Source organism: Gracilinanus agilis, chromosome 2 (assembly GCF_016433145.1).
Source record: "Gracilinanus agilis isolate LMUSP501 chromosome 2, AgileGrace, whole genome shotgun sequence".
Classification (NCBI taxonomy): domain Eukaryota; kingdom Metazoa; phylum Chordata; class Mammalia; order Didelphimorphia; family Didelphidae; genus Gracilinanus; species Gracilinanus agilis.
This window is the reverse complement of record NC_058131.1, coordinates 40,379,469-40,406,396: the sequence shown is the minus strand read 5'-3', so window position 1 is coordinate 40,406,396 and position 26,928 is coordinate 40,379,469. Positions and strand designations below refer to the sequence as shown.

Genomic DNA, 26,928 nt, shown 5'->3' with positions numbered 1-26,928 from the left:
CTTCAGTTTATGTGCTTTTGGGGGAACCAGGGCTGAAAGGCAGCGGAGAGCTCCGGATGAAGAATGGTCAAAGGTCCTGAGTCCAAGTCAGGAAAACCTGGGTTCAAACCTGCACCCTAGGCACTTAGTGACCCTTAAACTTCACAGTGTCCCCCGGCCCCTTGTCTTTTCAAAGAGACGGCTGGATTGAACAATTTCTAGGGCCCCTGCTATGCTAAGTACAGGGGTATGGCTAGTGCCATGCTAATGTCTTTCTTTGTATTCCTAGAGCTTGGCACAGTGCCTGGCACCCAATGGGCACTTAATGGATGCCTGCTGACTCAGTGACGGTCCTAGGGTCCAGCCTGGAGCCCTAAGGGAGGTCCGGGGGCGTCTAGAAGAAAAAGAGGATGCAGTTGGGAAGGGGAAGGTCCAATTGGGGAGGCCAGTGGAGAAGGCGGGGCGGTCAGGGAGTGTCTGGTCACTGAGGATAGAATGGAGGGAAGGTGCGATTGAGGGGGCTACAGGAGGAGAAGGGTCTCAATTGGAAGCTAGGAGAGTCTGGCTGGAGGTCTAGTGGAGGGTGACCAAGGAAGTTAGTACCGAGGAAAGGTTTGACTAGGGCGGGGGTCCGGGGCGGGAGTCGGGGGCGGGAGGAGAGTTTGGGGAGGGGGTGGCACTCTTCCTATTTCCACCACCCCCCCCAGCTGTCTCGGGCACGGCCGGGGCGCCGGGTCCTCCGGAGCTGCAGGGGGCGCTGTAGGCGGGGGCGGCCCTTGGGGCCAGCGGCCGAGGCCCCTCCTGCCGAGCCCTGCCCCTTTTCCGGGTTCCCTCCGCTGCCGCCGCCGCTGCCGCCGCCGCTGCCGCCTCCTCCTTGGCCTCGGTCGCCGCGGCCGCCGTCGCTGCTGCTCCTGGTCGGCCGCTTCCTGTCCATTCTCCCGGCCGCCCCCGCCGGTGCGGCAGCCGCCGAGAAGCGCGGGCGCGAGCGGAGCCGAAGCGGAGCCGGAGCCGAGCCGCAGCCGCAGCGGGGCCGGGCACGAGCGCCTCCCGCCGTCCCCGCCGCTGCCGCCGGCCCGCCCCGCCCTCCGCCCGTCGGTCGCTCCAAGGGCCGGGGCGGCCCGGCCAGGCCGGCCCCGCCGCCGCCGCCTCCCGCCCCCGCCCCAGCGGTCCCCGGCCTGGCTCCGCCGCCCTTCGCCGCCCTCGCCTGTGCCGCCGCCTCGTCGCTGCTGGGGTTCCTGCGCTCGGCACCCCGGCCTCGCCGCCTGCTGCTGCTGCCGCCCCTGCCCTCGTCGCCGCAGCCGCCCCGCGCCCCCCGCTGCCTCCCGGCGCCACCCGCCATGCCCGGCCCGGCCGCCGGGAGCAGGGCCCGGGTCTACGCCGAGGTGAACAGCCTGAGGAGCCGCGAGTACTGGGACTACGAGGCGCACGTCCCGAGCTGGGGGTAAAGCCAGCGCCGCCGCCGCCCCGGGCCCGGCCGCCCCGGCCGCCCGCCCGCCTGCCTGCCCATGTGCTCCGGGCCGGCCCCCCGCGGGGCGAGCACACGCACTGCTGGCTGTCGGCCCCCGGGTTGGGCTGGGCAGGGGGCTTCCACAGCCCGGGGCCGGCCAGGAGGGGGTGGATGTGTGGGTGCAGCCCCGGCCCCAACACCGATCAGCTCAGGGAGCCCCCGCCGGGCGCTGGTGGGGGGGGGGGAAGGACAGAAACTGGGCGGCTGCTGCAGAGCCGCAAATACTGGGGATACATGGCCTGCAGAATGGAGGGGCACCCTCCTGCAAACTGGCCAGGCGCCCTGCACACCCCCATGGGCTCAGGGACAGTTGGACCGAGGAGAGGTGCCTGGCCCCCTCCCAGTGGAGTGAGGTTCACCGGAATAAAGTTAGAGTTCCTATCTCCTCTTCAATGGAGTGAGGGCCAGTAGGTTAGAGTTGGGGTTCCTGCTTCACCCTAACTTCCATTGAGGGTCAGTTGAATGGAATTGGGGTCCCTGCCCCCTTCCACTCGTGGAGTGAAGGTCAGTAGGATTGAGTTGGGGTTTCTGCTCCCTCCCACCTCTCAGTGGAGTGAGGGCCTATTGGATGGAGTTGGGGCTTCTTTTTGTCCCCCTTCCTCCCCAGTGGAGTGAAGGTCAGTAGGATTGAGGGGGGCGGTTAAGAGCAGAGTTAAGGGAAGGGGGGGGGCAGCTTCGACACTCCTTAGGAGAAGGAATTGTGAATAAATGGTTTTTCAAGGGCTGGATCTGGATGAAGAGAGAGAATATGGAGGTAGTTAACACCAAACCACTGTCACTCCATGTGTCTCCTACCTGTCACTTAGATGTATCTCTTGCTCTTCACAGTAATCAGGACGATTACCAACTGGTTCGGAAACTTGGTCGGGGAAAATATAGTGAAGTATTTGAGGCCATTAACATCACCAACAATGAGAGAGTGGTTGTAAAAATTCTCAAGGTGAGTCAGTGTCCTATTGCTGGTACTCTTATGATTGCTATGAGAATTATAATAGTTAATATTTTTCTAGTTCTTCAAAATTTCTCTAGGTTTTCAAAGTGTCTTATCTCATTTGAATCTCACCATCCTTATGATGGCACGGGCTGTTTTTATCCCCATTTTGCAGCTGAGGAAATTGAGGATCATGGAGGTTACGTGATTGGCACAGGATTGTGTAGCTAGCAAGTGTCTGGGACAGAAGTCTAGCTAGAGTCTTCCTAATTCCAGGTCCAGTGCTCTATCCACACCACCACCTAGGTTTTTTGATTTGATTTACAATTTCATCCTAGTTTTCTAGTTCAGAAGGAAAACACCTGCCTTTTTCCAGAGTAAGAAGTGATATGTTTCATTATGTAAAAGCTTATCTTTGCTTTCCATCCAACTAAAAATCTCCTTCATTAATCCTTCCCATCCCATTTTTTATTTACCACCAAAAAATTGCAAAGGGGGGGGGAGGGAGAATGACTTTGACAGTAAAATCTAAATATAGCATTTTAGGAACAGATGTTTTACTAATATATATTAAAATTCTGGGTCCCCTAGCAAACATCACAGATAGGATTTCCTTGACTGTTTTTTAATTGCCAAATAAGATCACCCACAGACACTAGTTTCCTTATTTCCTGGTCCTTCCTTTGTGCAAAGTTTGCTTGAGCATTATTTATGTTTGATGGGTTTAATATTTGTAAGAGGACATTTCAGCTGGCATTGAGATGGATTCAAGGGTTGACTGATGCTGATCAGAGGTAGGAAAAAATGTCACAGAACCATAGCTTGTTCATTTGGCTGTGGTGATGATGTGTTTGAGGTCATGCTCTTGTATGTGGTGATGTTTGCTAGTTTGTCATGGACTCATTTGGAATAAGTTGACACTGACAATATAAGGAAGAATTCTTAAAGCCCTCTGGAATCAAGTTTTGCCTTTGTGGTAGTCTTCGTGACAGAAAGTCAGCACTACAAAAAACAAATTTGGAGCTCTTAAAACAACAATTGGTTCTGGAATTTTAAATCTAGGATATAGTGGCATGCTCTTATATAACTCACTTAGTGCATAATGAACATACTTGACTGAAATTCATTATGTTGATAGTATATTTGGAACTATCTCTTGATAATGACAGCAGAGGAACTCTTGGAATTTGACAGGTGCTTGTGACAGATTAGTTTTGACTTATTCAAGTAGTTATGAAAAATAAAGGAATTAAGTGATCAGAGCTCAGCTATTATCTGTACCTTCCTGATCATTAGCCTTATGAATAGATTTGCAGAATAAGAGTAGGATTAAAGCATTTTTATGTCAATACTGTGAGTGATGATCCTTGTTGAGTTGTATTACTAAATTTTTATCCTGGGGATATTGAGGAGAGAATGTGCCACAATTTCTACTCAGTGATCCATCCTGCTACTGGAGTAGTTTGAAAAATGCTTGGGCCAAAACAGGGAAGGCACAGGATACATGGAATCTGGTTTTCCTCTGTGCTAACACAAGGGTGACTTTAATGCAAACATAATGTTTATAAGTGTTGGCCTCTTCAAAATAATTATTTTTTGAGTGGTAGCCCCTTCTTCTAAGGATGTTTACTCATTGCACAAAACAATTTTGAAACTCCTCCCTCTTGGAATTGTATGCAGAACCAGTTAAAGGCATTTAAAAAAAGTTAACCTCACTTTTTTAGCTCTTTTTTTTTTTTTAAATTGAAAATACCGTTCCCCAGCTAAATCACCCATCCTCATCCGCTTGATCTGGTTCCAAATGCTTTTTGACCATTTCCATGACTCTTAAGAATTTATTTTCTGAAAGAATTTTTCAGTTTCCAAAAGTGTTTTGAGCCAATGGCACCTTGATTGGAACACTTATTTTGCAGACATATCTTACCCATATGTTGAGGAATGCTTATTTTAAAAATAAGTTTTGTTCAGTAGTCACACCTTATAATCTAAGTAATAGCATCACTGGACAAGTTATATTCATTCTCCAATAAAACTAATACTTGCCTGTTAATTTTCAGAATAGCTCAGTATGGTGGAAGTTCTATTCACTCTTTTTACAGGTGGACAAACTTGTCCAAGAACCCTCCTTGTGTACCTGAAAAAAACATAGTATACTGCAGTGCAGTTTTCTGGGTTTTAGTCTAGTATTTTGTTTATCCAGCTACAGTGGTTCTTGCTTCCCAACACAGGATCAGAATTGACATGGAAAGAATTGGTGCTGTGTTCATGGGAGCAGCATTAGCTAGATGGATGAGACCCTCTTGACAATCATAGTTTTGGCAGCAAGGAGTCAGTATCCCCTTGCCTCCCCTTATGAACATTAATCAACATAGACACATTGCACAAAATAGGATATTTTATACCTCTTCACCCACGAGGACTGAGAAACTGCAGTGAAGCTTGTGACTTTATATGTCTAACAGGCTAAATGCAAGTGGATTTAAATGACTTGAATCTATTAGAATCTTTATTTTTTACATCTCTTACATTTAGATAAGATAGCATTGAGCTTCCTCTTTTTTGTGTGAATTCTGACAATTAATTAGAGAAGAGTTAAGTCTAGTAAATGACTCACTATGGTTACTCTTGGGGGCCCTGAGGAAAGTTGCCTCTTCAGACAATCCTACTGTAACTTTGCTACTGTCAGGGGAGCCTAAACTAGAATGTAAATTCCCTAAGAACAGAGCCTACTTTTTCTGTGTTCTGTATAGTGAAGAGGATTATAGATTTTTGGAAGGCAACTCAGAAGCTATGAAATCTGTTGCCCTCATTATATAAATGCAAGAACTGAGACCTAGAGAGGAGGAGCTTACCTAAGGTCTCCCAGAGAGGGAGAAGTGCAAGGCACACTCGCATGTTTTCTTTTTAAGAGGATCTGGTTCAAATTCTGCCTGGGACACTTAGTGGCTATGGAACCCTGGTGATCTTGACTGGACACGTTTCTTTGCTTGTTTGTCTCCTCAGTTTCCTTACTTATAAAATAGTGATAATAATAGCATTTTCCTTCATAAAATGGAGAGGAGTGAGATAATTGTGTAAAGTGCCTCATAAATGGGATGCCTGTCTAGCTCTATCCAGCGCATCATCCCTCAAGAAGACCCAGATTTTAACCTCTCTTCAGATTGACACATCCAGGCTGGTCTCAGGGTCCTACTTGACTTCTGAAGAATCCGTGCCAATCTTTCTTTACCCTTTATAGTTTTTTAATTCTCAACTGTTGTCTTCATGTGCTGAGTCTAATTGACTGTGTTAGGATTCTGAACTGATAAAGTGGAAAGTTTTTTGCTACCCATCTCTCCCCTCTCCCCCCCAAAATCATCAGTCAGAACAGATGTGTGGGCCAAAACTTAAGAGTTATAAAAAATCAGTAATTCACCCTGCTCCTACAACCCACAAGGCACAGGAAGATTCCAAGAGGGTTTTCTACCTTGTTTTTTGATTTAGAGCTCTGTGAGAGAGGTGGGGGTGATTGTATAAAGGAATGGCGAAAGGCGTGCCCCAGATTTAATTTAATTGACAGCTATTGAGCACCACCTATGTGAATTGGTATTCCCATAGAACATTGACAAAGACATTGTCCTTGCTGAACATGGGAAGACAATTTTTTAAACATACTGAAATGTATAAAGGCTAGGAAATTGTTGTTTAAGATTGTCTGGGAGTTGTCTTAACAGCCTGGCTGACTAAGACTACAGTCAGAGCAGAACAGGTGTTTCTGTGAGCTCTGAGCATGTGGACAGTTTTGTTCTTTTTACAGAGATATAGGAGTCAAAAGTCTTGTACAGGGAAGAATCCCTTCTCCCTGCCTGGGCATCCCTTTTAGGGATGGATGACTTCATGAGGCCAGTCACACTTATTTGCCTCTTCCTAGGCTGACCTGGGCCTTTTTTGTATTTTCATTTTCCCTGGTGAAAAGTCCTTTTTCTTTTTCATACAGGCAACTAGCTGTATAGATCAAAGTTTTTATTTCCCTGAAAACAAGACATTCAGAATGTATCTGTGACTGTTGAGGAATCTTGTTTTCAAAAACTCATTTTCTCCAGGAAACCCTTTAAGATTGTAAATTGCAGCACAACACATCTTCCTAATACTGTCATTATCCAAGATTTCAGTACCCTGGATATTTTAAACAAAATTTTGTAGATAGTTGGCAGAACAAAGCCACATATATGAAACATGGAGTGGAGTGTATTTTGATTCTTAAAGTAATTGATTCTCCCTGGTTAATTTCTTTGGTAGTTAGAGTTCTTACTGATTTCAACCTTAAATCTTAAGATTGGGGGGTCCTGAGCTGGTTAAAGACTTTGGAGCTCATCTAGCCTAAGCTCCTTGTCTTACAGATGAGGAAGCTGTGCCCAGATTCACCAAGACTGTTGGGAGCAGAGGCAGAATGAGAACCATAGTTTCTCTCTTCCCAAGCCCAGGCTGTTTAGTATTTCCATTGTTATTGAGTTGTCACAGTCCTCTTGTTTTTTTGGTACATATTTCAAAAATAGTATTTTACATTGTGAAGAAAAAACTTGTTTTTGGTACGAATTTTAAAAATGTCTTGACCTCATGTAACTAGTTGGATTTGTGCAATTAGCAAATGAACAATTAATTGAAATGAGGCTGCATCCTGGCAGCCATTGTTTTCCACAATTGCCAGTGATGAAACGAATGCCTTGGTGATGTAATCAGTGGTTCATTAGTAGTGGAGCAAAAGTAATTCGACTGGTTTGGAATACCCTGGCTGCTGGAGTCCAGTCCTGAGTTACCTGCCTTGTACTTCCATTTGGATGTTCCCTTAGGGTGGGCAGAAGGAGCTTAAGTGGGGCTGTGTTGGTAGCAGTCAGGTCTGGCCCCATTCAGTCCAAACTCTAGACAGAGTTCACAGAGGGCACAGGCTGTTGTTCATTTTGTCTTTGTAGTCTTAGTATCTTACACAGAGTAAGTAGGTCCTTTTGGTTTAGATCATAGTGTGTATACTGCACCATTGGGTGTTAGGGTTATAAGGGCAAAACTGAAACAGTCCCTGCCTTCAAACAGATTGTGTTTCACCAGGAGGATGCAAGAGTATGCCAGAGAAGGAAATACAAAGTATAGATCAAGTAATACAAAGTAATTTCTAGAGAGCCAAGGAACAAGAGCAGTGATGACTGACCAATTCCGTTACCCAGGGAATCTAAGGTTGTGCACATTCCAAATATGGGGGACAGCAAGTGCAAAGATTCAGGCAGGAACTGGCTTGTCTTGTACAGAGAAGGCTAGTAGCAGACCAGGTGTGACTAGAATGAGAGTGCAGGTATTGGAAAGAAGACTAGAACAGAGTAGGGCTTATATCGCGTAAGGTTTTCTTGCCAGTCTAAGTAATGCAAAAAGAAAGGTCATAGGTTTCAACTCTGTTAATGTGTCCAGTCAATTTAAATTTGTCAGACAGCATTAATTACTTGGTATTGCTTGAAGAATTTCAACTTTTGCATTTCTTAAGAGCCTATCATTAAATTTGGGTTTGGTTACTTGTTAGGTCTCAGTTTTCATTTAAAATGTTTAACCTCACATTGGGGTAGGAAAGAGCTAGAGGAGTCCTGCTGTCCTTTGGCTACCCTATGAGAATTAGTTGGGTTCGATGGTTGTAACACTCTGGGGTAGACAGGTAGATGGAAAAAGGAAACTTTTTTTCCTCCTCATTTTCAAAGTTTTCCCACAAAGTTTAAACTCTGCATTAAGTATTTTCTTTAAGCATATTGTACTTAAAGCAGCTTAGTTCTATATATTGTTTTTTTTTTACGTAGCCAGATTCAGTGTTTTAAGTTCTCAAATTTGGATACTTTTGAGTTATGTTTGCAGTTTTATTCACTAACATTTAAGTAAAGAAAATACAATAGTATATCAAAATAGCCCGGCTGATTTGGTTCAAACTTTCTAAACACAGGGCTTCTGTGAGCTAAATTCAAACATGGAATAACAAAGCTTAAAAACGAATGTTTTTTCCAAAAGTAATAGGAGATCATCATGGAAGCCATTGTATGTGGTGTCAATTTTAAATGACTAGAGTGATATATATTGGTTTGTTGAGTCCTGGCAAGAAGAATTCTTATACCAGCAAAAAATAAATAACTCATCTCTTCTATGTAGTGCCTTCTCAGATCAGGGTCTTTCATTGATATGGAGTTGGAAAAAAGTAATTTTATAGCTCCCTCTGCTCCATTATAAGACCTATAAAATAATGAAATGCAAAATCATTAACTTTCTTCTATGGTCATGCTCTCCAATTCCATTTGGAAAATTAAAGTTACCATTCCCAAGGAGCTCATTTGTGGTTTGGCTACTGGAACATCTCCCAGGTTTAAAGGGCTGAGCAAAGATTAGATGGAGTCACAACTTAATTCAGGCCAAAAATTAGGTACCTGCATTCTCAGGGTACTTGCCTTTGGGTTTAAGGGCTTTTAGTTTGGACTACATGACAGGGAAGGAGCAAAGCCAAGGTAATTACCCAAGGTAATTCAGCCCTGTCCTTGTGCACCAGGCTTTCCTGGTATGAACTGGCATTCCCAGTTATCAGTAGTTGAAAGTGAGATGCCAAGCAAGTGAATAGGTTTACTCATATCATGGACAGTCTTTGGGTGGAAAAGGACCATTTTTGTTCATCTTAACTAGTACATCCAAGGGGCCATATATCTGCCTTAAATGTTGTTAACTAATGGAATAATAGCTAGTATTTGTGAAGCAATTGAGGGTTTTGGAGGTGATTTTACAAAGACTATCTCAGAGTGACCCCCGGACTCTCAGAATATCTGATTCACATTATCAATATTTTTATTTCTATGCCTTATTGAAACATCTCATTCAGTGGACCATTCTCTATGACTGGCATAGAATTTCTCTTATGGATATTATAGACTGGCAAGGTATATGCAAAGATCTTTTTTTTTTTTTCTTTACTATTATTTCAGGGAAGCTCCTTGCTGTTTACAACTACCATATGACTATTCCATGAGTTGCTTTCCTTTGAAAAGCATTGCTTGTTGTGTTAGCATTTGCTGAATAATTTATAGGCCGAAGGCCCCTTTCTGTTGGTCTTTGGGTCTTCTCTGCCTTTGTAGGGAGGAGCTCTTTTTCATTGAAACTCTGTTCCCTGGGGGCAGATGCTTCTCTGACTGTCTGAGGGGAGTGGGGGAGGGGTGCTATTGTGAATTTTTTGTCAGTTTAGTAAAAGGAGAGAGCACTGGCCCTCAGGAGTTGGAGGATCCAGGTTCAGGTCCTGCTTCTAATCCTTTTTTCCTGGTGTGACCATGAATGAGTCATTTAACTTCCCTGGGCCTAGGTTTCCTGATCTGTAAAATGAGGGGATAGCAGGGGTAGACCACGTGGACTTTGAGGTCCTTTCTAGCTCTGTGAACATTCCTTCAGGAGGTGCATGTAATTGGCATGTGTGTCTTTGTATGTATACTGAATTCACTGATCAGAGTATTTTAGTCAAATTTTTGAAGCATTGTGGCCAGCCAGTTGGCATCACTTTCTGTTTGCCTGCACAGATGTATGGATGGTGGATGGATGTCTCTTTCTTAGCTGGTTGTTCCCACAGACACATCTTTGGAAAATATTCTTCTGCCACATGTAGAGAATGTGCTCTTGCTCGAGATGTGTTCTGCACTCTGTAGTCATGTTTAACATGTTGTTCTGGGACCTTATCTGTCACTCACCAAAAAAGGGAAAGTGTAGCAGGAATAATGCTTGTCTTGACTTTCATCCTTTTGAATCAGTGCAACCCTCAGCTGGCAGCTTCCTGCTGAATCCTAAATGTGAAGAGGTTTTCAGTCAGTGTCATAGCAAAAGCTGATCTCTTTTTTGCTGATCCACCATCTGTTTCTTTAGAATGGAATCCAGTATAAGAGCTTACCAGGTTTGCTGCTGACTTCAGATCTTATCTGAAGTCCAAGGGACTGGCCATAGTCAAAAATGAGAGCCAGCAGCTGAGACTCGCCCAAGTTTAACATTGGATTGCAATGGATAAATCTCACTGACTGGAAGATGAAATACTCATGTATAAAAGCCAGTGCAAGAACAGGTGGCTTACCTCCCCCTTTTCTTTTTTTTTTTTCCAGTTTGGGGGGGATCTGTACAACGACTAGATGTACAGCTGCTAGTTCATACTTGTAGAGATGTGAAGATTTTCCCACAAGATAGGGAGATCAATCTGAAAATTGACCTGAACAGGATGAGTTTAAGGGGTTTTGGCATCTATGATCCTGGGTTGCAAAGGCCTTGAATTTAAACTCACTCTCATGGGTTCAGCTATTTGATCTCCTACCTTCTTCAAGTTTAGATAAACATTTTTTCACAGCCTTCTTGTGTAGGATACAAGTGAACCAGAGTTAACTTCAAAAGGAGTCTCACTTCTAATTGCTCTTATGTATTTAAGCCAGTGAAGAAAAAGAAGATAAAACGAGAGGTTAAGATTCTGGAAAATCTTCGAGGTGGAACAAATATCATTAAGCTCATTGACACTGTGAAAGACCCGGTGGTAAGTGCCTGAGGGGCTTTGGGGTCCCTGCTAGGTTAGTGAAATGTATTTCAACTATGGTTGTAGCCATGCTCTTTCTTCTGCCTCAGTGGTGTCTTCCAGCCTACCATTGTGGTTATTTTAAAAACCAAAGAAAACATTGCAGTGGTAAGATATCTTTTATTGAGGAAGCTGATCAGGCTAACCTGTTTCATGACTTTTTAATCCAGGCAGAATTGTGACCATTCACAATACCACCTATCATTAATATTTCTTATAATTCTAGAATTCCATAGACCATGGTTGTTTTAAAAAGACCTTTAAGTGAAAAATACTACCACTGTCCTTCATACTAAAGATTTACTCCTATAACCGTATTGCAAATATTTCAGGGTTTATGTGTTTTATAGATTAAATTGAGATACTTACTGAAAATTCCCAAGGGTTTTTTAAAAATTATTTTAGATTTGATATTGATGCAGCTGAATTAATTTCTTTAGTGAAATAACTACTTTGAATGTTTTTGACTGACTGGTTCAGGTTGAAAAAGCCACCCCCCTACCCCCACTTTTCTCCATCTCATTTCTTCCTCTTTTTTTCTTTACTATTTCTCCCCAGGTACCCCTAATTGCTTTCTCTTTTTCCATAATAATCTAATTTCCTTTGAAGAAATTTACTAGTCTTCATCTGTAGTGTGTACTAAACAAGTTAAGGAGTCTGTTCATTTTTTCTTAAAGGACTGAGAAAATTGCTAAGATAAGCCTAATTTAATCCAGTAAACATTCGTGATTTTTGCCTCTTGTGTATAGAGCACTGTGCTTGGGTGTTAGGAAGATACAGACATTAAATAAAATGTGGTACCTGCCTTCTTGGAGCTTAGAGAATTAAAATGGCAGCATGTATACCTGGGATTGTTTTAGTTAGAGCTGTCTCCCTGAGAGAACGGTCACTATTAGTGCCTAATTCTAATACTTCTCAGAAATCATTACCTTCTTCAGGGTTGTCTTATTACATAGACACACACTGTGGATTTAAATAAAATTAATTTTCCTAGTGAGCCATCTTATACATTATTTCATTTCCCTGTGGATACACCTTAGTAGCTCTTAACCATGTGTGTAATGCCAGAGAGTATACTTGCATGCTGTTCATCCTTAATAGGGGCCATTACCATGGGCTTAACTGAGAGGTAAACAGGATCCTCAGGATATTCCTGATTGCCCAGGAAGCATGCTTCCTTTGGGCCCTGTAGCTCCTGACCATTGCAATTCAGATAGCTAAGAAAGTCCCAGAGCCTCCAGGTGATGGAAAAGAAGAGCTAGACTCTTTAGCTCATCTTGATGATGATGAGGGTGGAGGTGGTGAATCCGACTCTGTTACTTTTTGCTACCACTGTTTGTTGGACTGGTTAAAGGGTAATACAGACTGGGGTTTCTTCTGGACTCAGGTAGTCAAAATCCCTAGCTGCCTGCTCCCCATTCTGTCTAGGTAAAACACAGGCTTTAAAGCTTCTCATGACTACCTTCTTTTCTTCTCTCCCTCTAAACTACAAACTCTGTTTTTTTCCTTCTATTGAAAAATAACTTGACCTCAGTTGACCATACTTTACTATGAACAAATCTGGCATATGAACATCAGGATGTAGACAAGAGATTTTTGCTGCTTACTTGTTTTACACACGAATTCTCAAGATTTCTTTTAACTAGATGCAGTATAACACTTACAGGTAAATGATTTATACACAGCTTTTTAGGAATACATCTTTTGTGCCATATGAAGTCCAGTATATCCAAAATCTAGCGTCTCTCAGCCAAGGGTATAATTTTCTGCTTTAACCAACTAAACACTTTTTAGACAAAATCCTAAATAATTCTGTCAGCTTCTTTGATTTATTTTGAATAGACCAACATATAACATTTAGAATACCATTTGTGGCCACCAGGTGGTAATGCCCAGAAGTGAAATTTCTAGTCTAATGGGCCATGCCTATTGATAATTAGGCCCAAAAGGCAAATCACATTGGTTTTATATAGCTTTGTACATTCTGGACCAACTAAGTCCAGTTTCTGATCAGAATTGTTAAACCAAAACTTGATAGCATGAACTCTTCATTAAGATTCCAAAGCATTGCTATTTTGAATCTAAGTGGGAACTTGGGGGTATTTAGCAAAAACAAACTGTATCTTTTTTTTTTTTAATCACTTTTATCTCTTACAGTCAAAGACTCCAGCTTTGGTGTTTGAATACATCAATAATACTGATTTTAAGGTGAGTATATCTCTAAATATCTGTATGTATACTTTGTTATCTCTTAGGAATGCAAGTTAAGAGAGAAGGATTTTAGATATGTGAAAATATAAGAAATGTTGGAAATACTGGAATGAGAATAGTAGGAAATAATAAAATCAATGGATTGCCACATTTTGTGATTATCTGACTAACAGATCAGGGGCATCATGAGGTAACAAATAAACCAGAAATAGGCCAATTGTTCCTTCTGGTAACCACTGAAAGTAGTTAAGATGCAGAAAAATGAGAAGGGTTATTACATTTCACAAAATTACACACACCCCTCCCACTCTCTTAATATAGCACTGCCTGCTTTGCTGTGTCTTCAGTCTAAGATAATCCCTCTGCTCTGGTGGTCTATTTCTGGCCAAGTTGTTGATAGAGATGCAGCTTTGATTTGTACTGAAGTCCTGCGGGGCTAGTTTGATATGATGATAACAAAAAGACTGACAGAGCTCATTTTTTATTAGAAAGAATATATTATGTTTTGAACTTCAAGGGTTACTTATACATTTATTTATATGTGTGTATATTTAGAATGTCTTCCTTTAGGCCCCAATTTTAAACTTTTGGAAGTTAAGAAATTTTTATGTTGATGGGCTGTGGGGTTCATTCAGACTCTAAAACCCTGCTGTTGTGTGTTTAGACAAGAATATGGAAGTGCTACGTGAAACACATGTCTCTTGGTGATGACATTTTGTATAATCAACTGTTATTAAGACAGTATGGCATAGAGAAATCAGGGCCTGGATCTGTGGCCTGCTTCTGATGGACACGTACTTCACAGTGCCCCAGACCACTCTCAGATCTAGTTTGCTGATTTGCATTAGCTTGGGAGTTTCTACACAGGAGACTTGTTTAAGCCCATGAAATCACAAGTCTGGAGCAGACTAGAACTCTGGGTTACTCTTGGGGGCAAGGAGGAAGCCTCAGTTTTTAGAGGTAAATGGCAAAAATTATAAGTGATTAAAACAAGTTTACTTTGCTAATCATGAATACGAGGGTTCAGTTTTGTTGTAGTTGTCATAATTGAAAAGAGGACTAAGAAAGACCTTCGTATTTATTGGAAATGTTGATTTCTAGTTGGAATAGAAGAATTTAGCCTTTTCATTAAATTTTCCTTAGTATATTCATTTCTATAAGGTGAGTTAAGAATAATAAAAAGTAAAGAACCCCCCCCGCATAGTAACCTTAAAACAAGCAAACCTTACTTTCTGTCTTAGAATCAATACTAAATATAGATTCCAAGGTAGAAGAGTGGTAAGGGCTTAGCAATTGGGGTTGACTTGTTTGGGGTTACACAGCTAGGAATTGTCTGAGGCCAGATTTGAAACCAGATTCCCCCACTCTAGACCTGACTATCCACTGAGCCACCTAACTACCCCCACATATTGACCTTTTTAAAAAGTTTCATATAATATACAATGTAACTTTTTCCGTTTATGCTTATTTTGTAAATGTGAAACGATCAGTAGTAAACATTTCCGCCAAAGTAATGGGCTCCCTGCTATACCTTCCCCTTTCTTCCTTAGAGGAATCTTTCTTACTGATTTATGGTTGACCCCATTTTACAATATGAATAACTCAGGTTTCTGGAAGTTTTTGACATTATGTGAGTGGAAATATGAAAGAACAAGTCTTAATTGTTGCTTCAGGCCCTTGAGCTTTCTTATTTCCACTAGGTGGATGCTGTGGTGATGCAGATCTCAGCCAGGTCATACCATGTCAGGTGCTGTGACAATCATCAACCATATTTTCATACAAGATTTTTAGAGGGGCTCCACCTGACATAATGGAAGCATTTTCTGAGGTCTTGTAAGATTGCCTAGATCATGCTGGGTCAGCTGCCAGTTAAGACTTGGATTTTCTCTCCTGCTCCATGACTACGCCACCTCATTTTCTGGTTCTTAGCCTTAATACTTCTCCTGTGTAATTTTTTGTTGATAATTTGTAGCAGACTGCTTAATGCCCACCAAATAAAAGACAATGGCCTCTTGGTTGACTTGCAGCTGTAAAATTTTAAACTGTGATAATCCATTTGCTTTTTTTTTTTTTTAAACCCTTATAATAAAGTATTGGTTGCAAGGAGGAAGAGCAGTAAGGGCTAGGCAATTGGGATTAAGTGACTTGCTTGGGGTCATATAGCTAGGAAGGTGTCTGAGGCCAGATGTGAACTAAGTCCTGTCTCTAGGCTTGACTCTCCAGTTACTCTTAAATATATATCATCACTGGAAGAAGGTTATTGAGTTTTTTTAACCCTTACCTTCCATCTTAGAATCAATACAAGCCTGATTCAGTCCACTGAGTCACATAACTGCGCCTATTCCATTTACTCCTAAATATATCTCATTACTAGAAAAATATTGATCTTAGAAATAATATTTTTTTTTCCAGAAAGAAGGTTGGGGTCAATATAAACATTGTAGAACTTCCCAAAGACAATCTAGCCCATTTTTCTCCCATTTAATCTTGAGTTCAGTTCATTATCTATTCAGTGTTTGTGTATACATATATCCATTTAGTGATACTAAGCCTTTTATTGAAGACATTTAAAAGATGGACCTAATAGGGATTTTGTACTGCAATCTTCCATTATTAAGATGCCACAAACAACTGTCTGTGGCTACTTAGTGGGATCTTGTTCATCTGGCAGATGAAATGTTCACCTCAGAATTTTGTGGCTTATAAATCACCCAGTTCTTTCAAGGTGACAAGATAATTAATTAGCTGAGGACTTCTAAGACACATGGCTACCTTTCTTCTGGATGCTATGAGATTTCATAGCTTCCTCTTAACAGAAGACTTAAGAAACTATAGACCTAGGGATTCTTTACCTTTAGGGTGAAGTGGTGTTTTCTTCTTTCTTCCTACTCTCAAATCATATTTAAACAATTAATTTCAGCAAGGTTTAAGTTGGTTTCATTAAAGAAAACAGGTTAAAATTCATTTCACATGAGAACCTTTGGAAGATGACTATAATCTATTTATAATTAAGCATATAGATTATTAATGTTTACAAACTAATTTTTCTTTTAGTGCTGATTATCACCTAGGAAACTCCTAGTGATGGTCTGTCAGATCTGATTTTGCCCCATTCTTAAGTGGTTAAACAATTTGTTTAAAATCTGCATCTGAAAACTACCAGCGTTGCACTGTCAGCTTGAGGGGACATACATCAGGTGGTCCTGCAGGGTTAATTTTCATAGACAATTATTTTCAGTGTCTTTACTGATGATCTGGAAGCCAGAACATGTCATTAACATTATTACGTTGGCTTCTTAATATTTTGGAAGGCAAGACTAAAAATGAATTTGGGGAAACTGTCCAACTAAAGTATAGGATAAAATTAGGAGAAAACACAGATAGTAAGGACCAAAGCCTAACAATAAAGGCATGGGATATTTTGGCTTATGCCTAGACTTATGAAAGAAAAAGACCTGAGGGCTAAAGACAATGTGTCAGCATTTTTATGGCATTGGGTACGATAAGTAGCAAAATTATTGAAATGAATTTAAATAAGCTAGGTTTGGGAAGTACTTCTCCCAATTTTAATAATTATTAAACTCTTATTGAGTTTGAAAAAAGTAGAAAGACTGTTAGGAAGGCTCAGAAAACAAGCAGTGAAAGAACAGAAAATATGTCAGGGACTTAGGGTTATTTAATAGTCTTAAGAAGAGAAAATAAAACTCTGGTTTTTATTATTAGATATAAAAAGGTTTTTTATGAAGAGATTGTGGGAGTGCTGGTCAGTCATTTTTCCATTGTCTTTGAGAAATTTGACAAGAGGAGATCGATATAAAAATAATTTGAGAGCTTTCATTGGGATGTGAAGGAGCTTCGTCCTAAGGGTGACAGTGTCGCATAATGGGCCCACTGAATTAAGTGGTTTTCATGCTGCTTTCACTCACTGTTGGTGCCTAGGACACACGGCAGCTTTACATCCCAGTCAGGTCTTTTATGTAGCTTATGATAAACCACAATGATTTGAATAAAGTTAGCCCAAGTGTAGAACAAATTAATAACAGGTTTTCAAGATATAGCTATAGTGTTACTCTTATGATTTCTTTAAAGGACTTCAAGGAAAAGAGACATTCTGAGGTTATTTTGTAGTAGATCTGATTTATTTTAGTTTTATATTAACTAGTTATACTCCAAAAGCGTGGTCAAGATTCCAGGTTGTATAATCTAAAATTTCTTAATCTTTGTCATTAAACCAAGAAACATTTCGATTTAAGATTATTAAGATGGATGGGTGAAGACTTTACATTTGGACACTCATGTTAGCGGAAATATTGACCAGAGAGTTACTTTGGTTCTTTGGACTATATATGTGTGAAATATAACAATTCCAACTGCAATTCTACTGTATTCCAATTCTCCCAAGGACCATGGGGGTGTGTGGGGTGTGTGTGTGTGTGTGCATGCACTTGTGTGCTATGTAATGTTTGTGAATTTGCCAGTGAGTAAACACAGAACAGTGGCTGAGAAAAACTCCTAAACTTAGTCTATTCCATGGCCATTCTGGGCTTGCATTTCTGATTGAGGGAACCTCCTGAGGATGAGTATGGATCAAATCAAGATTTCTCCCATCTGAAGATTTAAACCAGGGTTATAGATGGGAAAACTTGGCATTTGTTGAGGATCCTCTGGGGGTCAATCATGGCTTCCAAGGAGACCCTAGCATTAGTGAGCCTCTGAAATAAATGTGGTATGGGAAAAGCTAGTATTTGATAATGGTAAGAAAAGTAGTACAGAACTTTTGGTGGCACCTCTGTATAATATCAGATGTAGAGTTAATGTGGCCTAGGGGGCAGGATGCCAGACTGAGAAGTCAAGACATCAGGAGGTGACCCTTCCCAGAGGTTTAATTGTGACTATTGGCAAGTAACCTAATGTTAAAACATAGTTTCTTCATCTGTAAAATTTGGGCAGTACATGTCTCTACCTGCCTCACAGGGCTGTGTGGAAAGAACTTGGCAAATCTTAAAGGGGCTACTAAGATGAGTGATTTCTTGGTGAAAGTTGGACCCTAAGAGAAATAAGCTCTAGTTTTAGTCTTTCTTTTTACATGGGAGGAAACTGGCTAAGATAGGAGTAACAATTTGTTTAAGGTCATTCATCTTGTAAATAGAAGAGCTAGGCTTCCAAACCAAACAGTCAAATTCTGTATCCACGTTTCTCTCTCTCTCTCTCTCTCTCTCTCTCTCTCTCTCTCTCTCTCTCTCTCACACTCTCATCTTACCCTTTCACTACACATAAAACCCAGAGACCTGGGGGCAGCTGGGTAGCTCAGTGGAGTGAGAGCCAGGCCTAGAGACAGGAGGTCCTAGGTTCAAATCCGGCCTCAGACACTTCCCAGCTGTGTGACCCTGGGCAAGTCACTTGACCCCCATTGCCCACCCTTACCAATCTTCCACCTATGAGACAATACACCAAAGTACAAGGGTTAAAAAAAAAACAAACCCAGAGACCAATAGGAAGACTTAACCTGTGTCTTCTCACTCCCCATAACACTTGTTAGGCTGGGTAGACCTGATTTCTCTGCCTCTAAAATGAGGCATGTTCGATAAATGAGGCACGTTGGATAGGTGATAGATGGACATACTTTGAAAAATACAAAACTACCACCTAAGTTTTTTACGTTTTTTTCCCCATTCAAATAAAGTTCTATTCTTAAATCGCTACTTCTCTTTCCATTTTCAGTACAGGTAGCTTTGAGAATCAACTGTCATTTTCAGTTGCATAAGATCACATTGGTAGGTCACATATACAAACTAGATTTAAGTGGAGGAAGTGTGACCTATATTTGGATCAATATATTTCCCAGACTTTCTAAGAAAAATGCCAAAAACAATTTTGACCTGTAAAGAGAATATATCCAATTTTATATCCTGTTTTTTAATTTCTCTCCTTTGGTAATGCCTTTCTTAAATAAAGCACAATGTTTTGTTTGAGACAAGCCCTTGCCTTCTGAAATTTCAATGAAACTTTACTATGTCTCCACCAAGGGCTTTACCATTGTTTCAACTCCTTTTGTGCGAGTTTGATAAGTGCTCCCTCACAGCTAATTAAAAGAATGGGACAACTTTGGGAACTCCCTGTTTAGTGATGACAGATCAGTTTTCCTAATTAAAACTTCTAAGGGTACAGAACTATATTTGTAGTAACAAAGACCATGTATGAGATGATACATATATTTGGTTTTCCATAATCTTTTTACTATTTCCTTTTTCTGTTTGGAATTATCCTTATCTGAAAAGGCAGAGGAATTAGAGAAATTATGAGGTTTTGTTTTATTTAATATTACTTTTTTGAAATCTAAATGTATTGTGCAGATTATGCTGAAGTTGTTTGAAACATTTTACTTAATATTTATAGGAGAAGAAAGTCCTTTGGGTAATTGATGGAGGCTGGTGAATGAGAATTTACCTCCTAAGGTGCATCCAGTGGGCACCAAAAGGATATTTTACCTACCTGGGTGTGTATCCAGGTCTGACTTGCCCAGGATTCGCATCTTTGTATGTATAGGAGGATCCTTTGCCTGCCTTCATTTCTGGTACATTTGTCAGGTGTTCCCAAATTGGTTCCAGAATGTGGTTACTGCAGGTTGTAGCTCTGGAGAAGGTTGATGAGCTTGTGTTGTGATGAGCCCTGACCCAGGGGAAGGTTCGACCCAGGGACTGCCTGTATATCTTATGTGGACAGGAACCCTTCCTAGAGCCTTCCATTACATGTTTGTTTTGATAGAAATAAAATTGTAGGGCAAATTTGCTGAGAGCAATATGGCTTTCCCTCAAATCCTTCACCAAACTAGAACAGATTAACTTTTTTTTTAAAACCTTACTTTCCATCTTGCAATCAATACAGTATACTGGTTCCAAGACAGAAGAGCAGCAAGGGCTAGGCAGTGGGAGTTAAGTGACCTGACCAAGATCACAGAGGAAGTGTCTGAGGCTGGATTTGAACCTAGGACCTCCCATCTCTAGATCTGGCTCTCAATTTACTGAGCCACCCAGCTGCCCCTCAGTGATTAACTTCCAAAGAAAGTTTAAACATTTGGAAAGATTTACAGATATGGATGACTAGTTCTAGAGTTTTACAATCACTTGCTTACAATGTCGAGGCAAGATTTTTGGCTACTGGTTTGTCAGAAGGGTAATGTGACATACATAATATAACTGGTACAAAATTAATCTTAAAATATGCTAGCTCCGAATCTGGAAAATGTCAGTCACTGGTTCTGCTAATTATATCTTGATGGAATTTAACTGGCTTTGTTTTGGCCAGGATAGTTATTTTTGATGAGTGGTATCAAACTCAAATAGAAACAGATCTCTCCTCTCCACAAATGAATATTCTTTCTACAGTATTGTATGTTATTTATTTTGTTGTTCCGGAGTATCCATTACTATCTGGCATTTGATATGTAAAGTTAGGAATGCTGAGAGCTGATAAACTCTCTGGACTTCAAAGGTCCAGTGACATTATTGGTATAACTACTCCTTCCCTCAGAACAGATTGCAACCCATCGACAAAGTCTCATCCTGTGCATCTCTTGACCGTATTCTCTTAATAAACCTTCTGGGGGAAAAGGGGTACCTACTAAATTTGGTTGGGGCTTTCATTAAGTCTCACAGCTTGTGAGTGCTCATGTAGTACACAGGCTGTCCTGTTATCCTTGCTTTTTTACTCTTTCTGGCTCACTTTTTCTAATAATATATCTCTTGGATAATGTATATTATGCCATTTCTCATGTGTTACTCATCTTTGGTAATAAGTTATAGAAAAGATGTTTTTCCATTGCTTTTTTTATGACTGCCATTTTATAATTGTTGGAGAATCATTTTTCAGTGATTTGCTTGCAGTCATATAACATAACTACAAGAATAGTGGTATATTTAAAAATAGACTTATTTCAGGGTTCAGCTAGTGCAATTTCTCCAAAAGCAATAAAGCCTACTGTCTAGCTTCTTTTCAGTTTCAGGCCCTTTTATCTGACTGCAGTGTCTGTCCTACATGTATTTTTTACCTTCATTCTCATCTTCAGTCATCTCTTAAAATGAAGAGATTTAAATTTCTTAAATCTAAAATTAAAAATTCGTTTCCTTCTCTAATCATGTGGTATTGGCCATAGAATAGAATGCTATTATTTCTGATGACCCACTGAACAGTGAGCATCAACTATCATCAGCAAATGTTATGAACTGCTACTGTATGCCAGGCACTGTACCAAGTGCATGGATAAAAAGAAAGGTGGAAGGCAATCTTTGCTCTTTTGGAGCTCGAGAACATGCAAGTATCCATGTACAAGTGCAATTTAAACAGAATGAATTGGAGATAATAAGCAGACTAGATGAAGGGGAGCTGGGAAAGGCTTCTTGCAAGATATGGATGGGACACTAGGAGAGCCAAGGAAGGAGAGAGAGAGAGAGAGAGTTTCACACATGGGAAATAATCCATGAGAGCGCATGGAGTGGGGACTATCTCTTGTGAGGAGCAGCAAAGAAGCCAATGTCACTATCAAGGAGTACACAGAGGGAATTAAGCTGTAAGAAGACTGGGAAAGTAGGAGGAGGACAGATGATGGACTTTGATCTGGAAGGTAAGAGGTATTTGAGCTTTATTTTAGGAAGCTGAGTGGAAGATGAAGTGGACATGACAGACAGATCCACCAGCAAGCTATCACAGCAGTCCAGGAATAAGGCCACAAGGACCTACACCAGGGGCATGGTAGAGAGATAGGAGACAAGGAGATAGTGGTGGTGGAGATAGATTTTTTTTTTTTTTAACCCTTAACTTCTGTGTATTGGCTCCTAGGTGGAAGAGTGGTAAGGGTGGGCAATGGTGGTCAAGTGACTTGCCCAGGGTCACACAGCTGGGAAGTGTCTGAGGCCGGACTTGAACCTAGGACCTCCCTTCTCTAGGCCTGATTCAATCCACTGAGCTACCCAGCTGCCCCCTGGAGATAGATTTAACTGAGACTTGGTAACAGATTGGATGTGAGGGGGTGAGAGAATGAGCATTTGAGAATGACACCTAGGTTGTGAGCCTGACAAACTGGGTACCCTCAACAGTAATGGGAAAGTTAGAGGGAAGGTTTGCAGGGATCCTCAAGACATCCAATTCAAGATAACCACTAAGCACTTGGTGATAAGAAGACTAGGGGTTAGGGTTAGGTGACTCGATCTCAGAATCATTCTGTGTAGAGATGATAAGTGAATCCCTGGTAGCTGATGAGAATACCAAGCAAAAGAGTGACGAGGGAGAAGATCAGAGGGCCCAGGATAGAACCTTGGTGATGGATCCTGAGAAGGTTGGTTAGACAGAAGAGAAGCAGGAGAGAGCAGTGTCAAGAAAAGCTGCCAAGATGTATGAGGCACTGGGAGGGACAAGACTCGGGAGCTCAATCTTGTCTCATTAGGGACATGACAGTATATACATGAAAACCTTAGTATACAATGAAGGCCAGATCACTGATGTAGGACATGAAGTGCTTTAGCAGATCAAAGTGAAGGTAGAAGACTTATGGCTGCATTTGGCTGGGATGTTGAAATTGGAGATTGGCCTTGATAAATGACTCTGTGGAAAGGAGGAAAAGGGACAGAGGTAGGAAATCGGGGAGTTTTGGGGGGACACTGAGCCTACAGGAGTATGCGACAGGAGTATGGTAGGCTCACTTAAGACAAAGAGTAGGTTGAGAAAACTTTGTTTGAATACTAAGTTAAGGAATTTGCTACTCTATAAACATACTTTCTGCAGTGAGTGGCACAGTGGATAGAGTGTAAGCCTAGAGTCAGAAAAAATGAGGCCTCAAATGCTTTCTAAGTGTATGACCCTGAGCAAATCACCTAACCTCTCCTTACCTCAGTTTACTCAACTGTAAAATGAGGATAATAATAGTGCCCCTCTCACAAGGTTGTGAGGATCAAATGATATATTTTTAAAGGACTTTACATAATGCCTGGCCTATCAGAGGTGCTATATAAATGTTAGTGTTAATATTGTTATATGGAGGATAAGCAAAATTGCTGTTGCCCTGTGTTTAGTAAAACAAATTAGCATAGAGATAAATAATATATTGACAGACTGAGGCATTTATCTTAGGATTTATACCGTTTATCCAGATTCTTGATGAGAAGATTCAATGGAAGAGCAAAAATTTGGAATCCCACCATTTAGTGACAGATTGGGAATAAGGACTGGTATTATGTTGTTTTAGGCAGAGGTAGTAACAACCTTGTACTTTCTACTTTATGCTTCTTCAGGCTTTACTGAGGTGCAGAGCTCTAAGACTGCAGAGGTTCCACAGTCACCTCCACTTTACTGATGGGTGAATTTCCTTCCAAGTAGAATTTTCTTGAAACCAACATGTCTTTCTTCAATGAGCAACTATCCTTAATAAAAAAATTTCACTAAGTTTTGAGGGAATATATTCTTATTTTACAAAAAAAGACATTGAGAGATTGTTAGCATAAAGTCTGGTAGAGAATTTTTGGAGAAAATAGATGCTAATGTAATTCTTAAGATCTATGGCATACCTCTGTGTGAAGAATGGAGCAGAACAAGGTTAATAGGTGAAATGCTAAGCCCAAGAGAAATAATAGCATAGGAAATAATTCCATTTTTTAAAGCTTCATTACAAACTTAATCAACACTTTCAGTATACAAAACAAAAAAGAGGATTTATAAAAAACTGAACTTACGTTGTTTTTTAAAATGTAGGTTAAATTTAACAAGGCAGTAGCAAAATTACCTTATTTGGGTCCCCTTCTGAACCTGTTTTCTTTCAATTTTTGAATGCTATATGAATATTTTGCACCCTTTTTTGCTTTTCAATTGTAAATGCAAAAACTTGGTTTCCTCTCAATAAAGCTCACCCCTCTAACAGATAGTATAGACAAGGGAAACAAAGCCGCATTATCTGCCTAAAAAAGTATTCTTCTGCCTGCCCCTCTGCTCTTTCAGGGATGGTCTCATTTTGAGTTATGAGATAGCAGAAAGAATAGTGTTATGTAATGACTAGAATGAATCAAATTTGCAGCTGTCTCTGGTCTCTCACAGCATTTAAGGGACTAAAAATCCCATTGGGAACCTGGAATCAGTTTATTTTCTGTTGTAGGTAGAGGTGTGTCAGATGGATCATCACTTAGGATGATTTTCATTTTTATGTCATATTAGCCTGTGACTATTTAATATTTCTGGAGCCTCCTTTTTGAAACCCTTTTCTGCCTGGAATACTTGTATTCAACTTCAGTTCTTAAAAACAGCCACTTAAGCATCTCTTTCCCTCTAGAGAATGATTTGGGTAGGAGAGAAGAGTGCCTTACTTGACTCTTGCCACTCCAGTGCCTCATCTATCATAATCCCAAAAGCAGCCCCAACTTTTTGTATCCTTTCTTCAGATAATTTCCCCAGCTTGTTAAAACAGTACCAAGTAAGCCAGTGATGTCTTCAAGAATTAAGTATCAACTTAGCAACTCATTATGAATTTTCTTAAATGAGTTGTGGTGCCACATAGGGCTAGTTTGGTAACTGGGAGAATGAGGTGTGGCAGGTGTGGTTTTTAATATTGTCTTTTGGAAGGCAGCTTCTGGTCATTGCATTTGTTGAAAGACTGCATTCATAAACAGTCAGGAATTTTAACAGACTTTTAGGGGGGAACTGATACAGGGAAGGAGAAGATGGAATGGGTGAGTCTTTACTCAAAACATTTCTTAAATCCCAGCTGAATGTTTTGAGACAAGTTTCAGAAAATTGTCTTGAAATTGTGTTTTGAGCTGTTGTTTTGGGGGGCCCAAGTTACCTTTGTGTTTCACAAGGAAAAGATGGTAGAAAGAGAAAAGGCAGAGTCCTAAATGACCCTATGTAGCTTATTTTATTTTTCTCCCCTGAACTTTATATTCTCTCCCTCTTCTCAAAAAGTTGTGAAATACATTAGTTTTTCACTATTGGTTTCTAACTTTCCCTGGAACCTCTTTAGATTCTGGTGATAAATCTTATTAGGGATGCCGTCCCTAAAGAGATTTGAATTAGAAAATAACAGGCAACAAAGGAATACAAAACAGCGTCATGATTAAACTGACACTTTTTTTTCCCCATACTTTATTTCAGCAACTATACCAGATCCTTACAGACTTTGATATCCGGTTTTATATGTATGAACTACTTAAGGTAAGTGACGTTGATAAACAGTCAGGAATTTTTAAAAAGACTTTTTGGGGAATTTGATACATTGAACGAAAAGATTGACCAGGTGAACCTGCAGTCAGAACATTTCTTAAATACCAGCTGAATATGTTTTTAGACAAGTTTTCAGAAAATCTTTTTAAATTGATGTTTGAGCCATTGCTTCAGGGGAAGGGTCCAGTTTAACTGTGTTTTATAAGAAAAGATAGTTAAAATTTTAAACTTCCTATTTTCTGTAACATTCTGTGATCCTTTGATTTTTTTTTTTTTTCTCCAGTTAGTTCCTCTTTAGGATGAGACTTTTGGCCATAGCTTTACCCTAATGCACTGGTGATTTGAACCTGATCTGTCATCAGAAGGGACTGGTAAAGCACACTGGACCCTTGAGAGCCATGGGCATTGGGAACCTTTGCAATACTTCTGTAGTTTACAAAGGAATTCAATGGTTCCTTGCCACCAAATAAATAGGCATACTGAGAATTCCAGAAAGGTTTTAGAATAAAATATTTAAGGCCCAGTGGGTTATTGTCATTGTGGAAGAAAATTATCGGAACGAAATAATGTTAATATTATGTAAACAGAACCCCAGAAAAAGAATTGTGAGGAGCTATAGCTCTGAAATGAATGTAATCTTGTAGCCTATACTTGAGATTTTCCTAAATTGGTGGACAGGCCCAAAGCAAGGACTCTTTCCTTAATCAATGTTTTATTCATAAACTAAACATTTGGAGGGGCATCCTCTTGAACAGTTTTGACAGAAGTATTGTAGATACTCAAGTGTGATGTTTTTGATGTTTTCTCAATACTTTTCCAAAATGGAGTTGTAAAGGAATTAGTGTGAAATTTCTAGTGCCTCTTATGATTCATGTAATGAATAAATTGATGTTTCAAAGATGACCAGGCAAGCATTATTTATTGGCTGTATGTTCCAATCTTTATTCCTCATGAGTTACCATCTTAAATTTCCAAATAAATTGAAGAAATTTGCTAATATTAGTTGGCACCTAAGTTTACATTTCAAATCTAATGCAGACCTGCTGCTCCTTAAAATGGACGGTCATTTGAATTTGTGTGCTTAGAACCTGGTCCTTAGTGCTAGCATCTTGAAGCTTAGGATTTTGGTTAGGAAGGGGATCTTAAGAGATCATCAGGGTCTAATATTGTTTTCAGAGGAGAAACTGGTGTGTTCAGAGTGAGATTGACTTTTAGCAGATCACCCAAATAGTAAGTATCTGAGCTGAGATTTGATTTAAATATTTTAATATTTTTTAGAAAAATTTTCCATGGTTACATGATTCATGTTTTTACTTTCCCTTTCACTCCCTTCCCCCTTACCCCCCCCCCCCCCCAATAGCCCACGCACATTTCTACTGGTTATTTACATATTATTGATAGTTGCATTGGTGTGGTCCTTTTGGGTCTACATCCCCAACCATGTCTGCATTAGCCCATGTGTTCAAGCAGTTGTTTTTCTTCTGTGTTTCTTCTCCTGTAGTTCTTCCTCTGAATGTG

The 26,928-nt window shown here is 40.5% G+C and overlaps 2 protein-coding genes across 3 annotated transcripts in view; one reads left to right on the top strand and one right to left on the bottom strand.

Annotated features, from left to right (window-relative positions):
• Positions 1 to 664: 664 nt before the first annotated feature.
• On the bottom strand, positions 665 to 1,318 carry LOC123233208 (spidroin-1-like). The gene has a single exon (XM_044659359.1). The coding sequence runs from the start codon at positions 1,316 to 1,318 to the stop codon at positions 665 to 667; it is 654 nt and encodes a 217-aa protein (XP_044515294.1).
• CSNK2A2 (casein kinase 2 alpha 2) overlaps positions 1,147 to 26,928 on the top strand; it is a 40,812-nt gene continuing 15,030 nt past the window's right edge. For both annotated transcript variants that reach the window (XM_044663094.1, XR_006505431.1), the window contains exons 1-5: positions 1,147 to 1,420; positions 2,315 to 2,426; positions 10,861 to 10,962; positions 13,159 to 13,209; positions 25,342 to 25,401. In XM_044663094.1, coding sequence (XP_044519029.1) covers positions 1,317 to 1,420; positions 2,315 to 2,426; positions 10,861 to 10,962; positions 13,159 to 13,209; positions 25,342 to 25,401 — 429 coding nt within the window. In that variant the 5' untranslated portion in view covers positions 1,147 to 1,316. The remainder of the gene's footprint in view (positions 1,421 to 2,314; positions 2,427 to 10,860; positions 10,963 to 13,158; positions 13,210 to 25,341; positions 25,402 to 26,928) is intronic.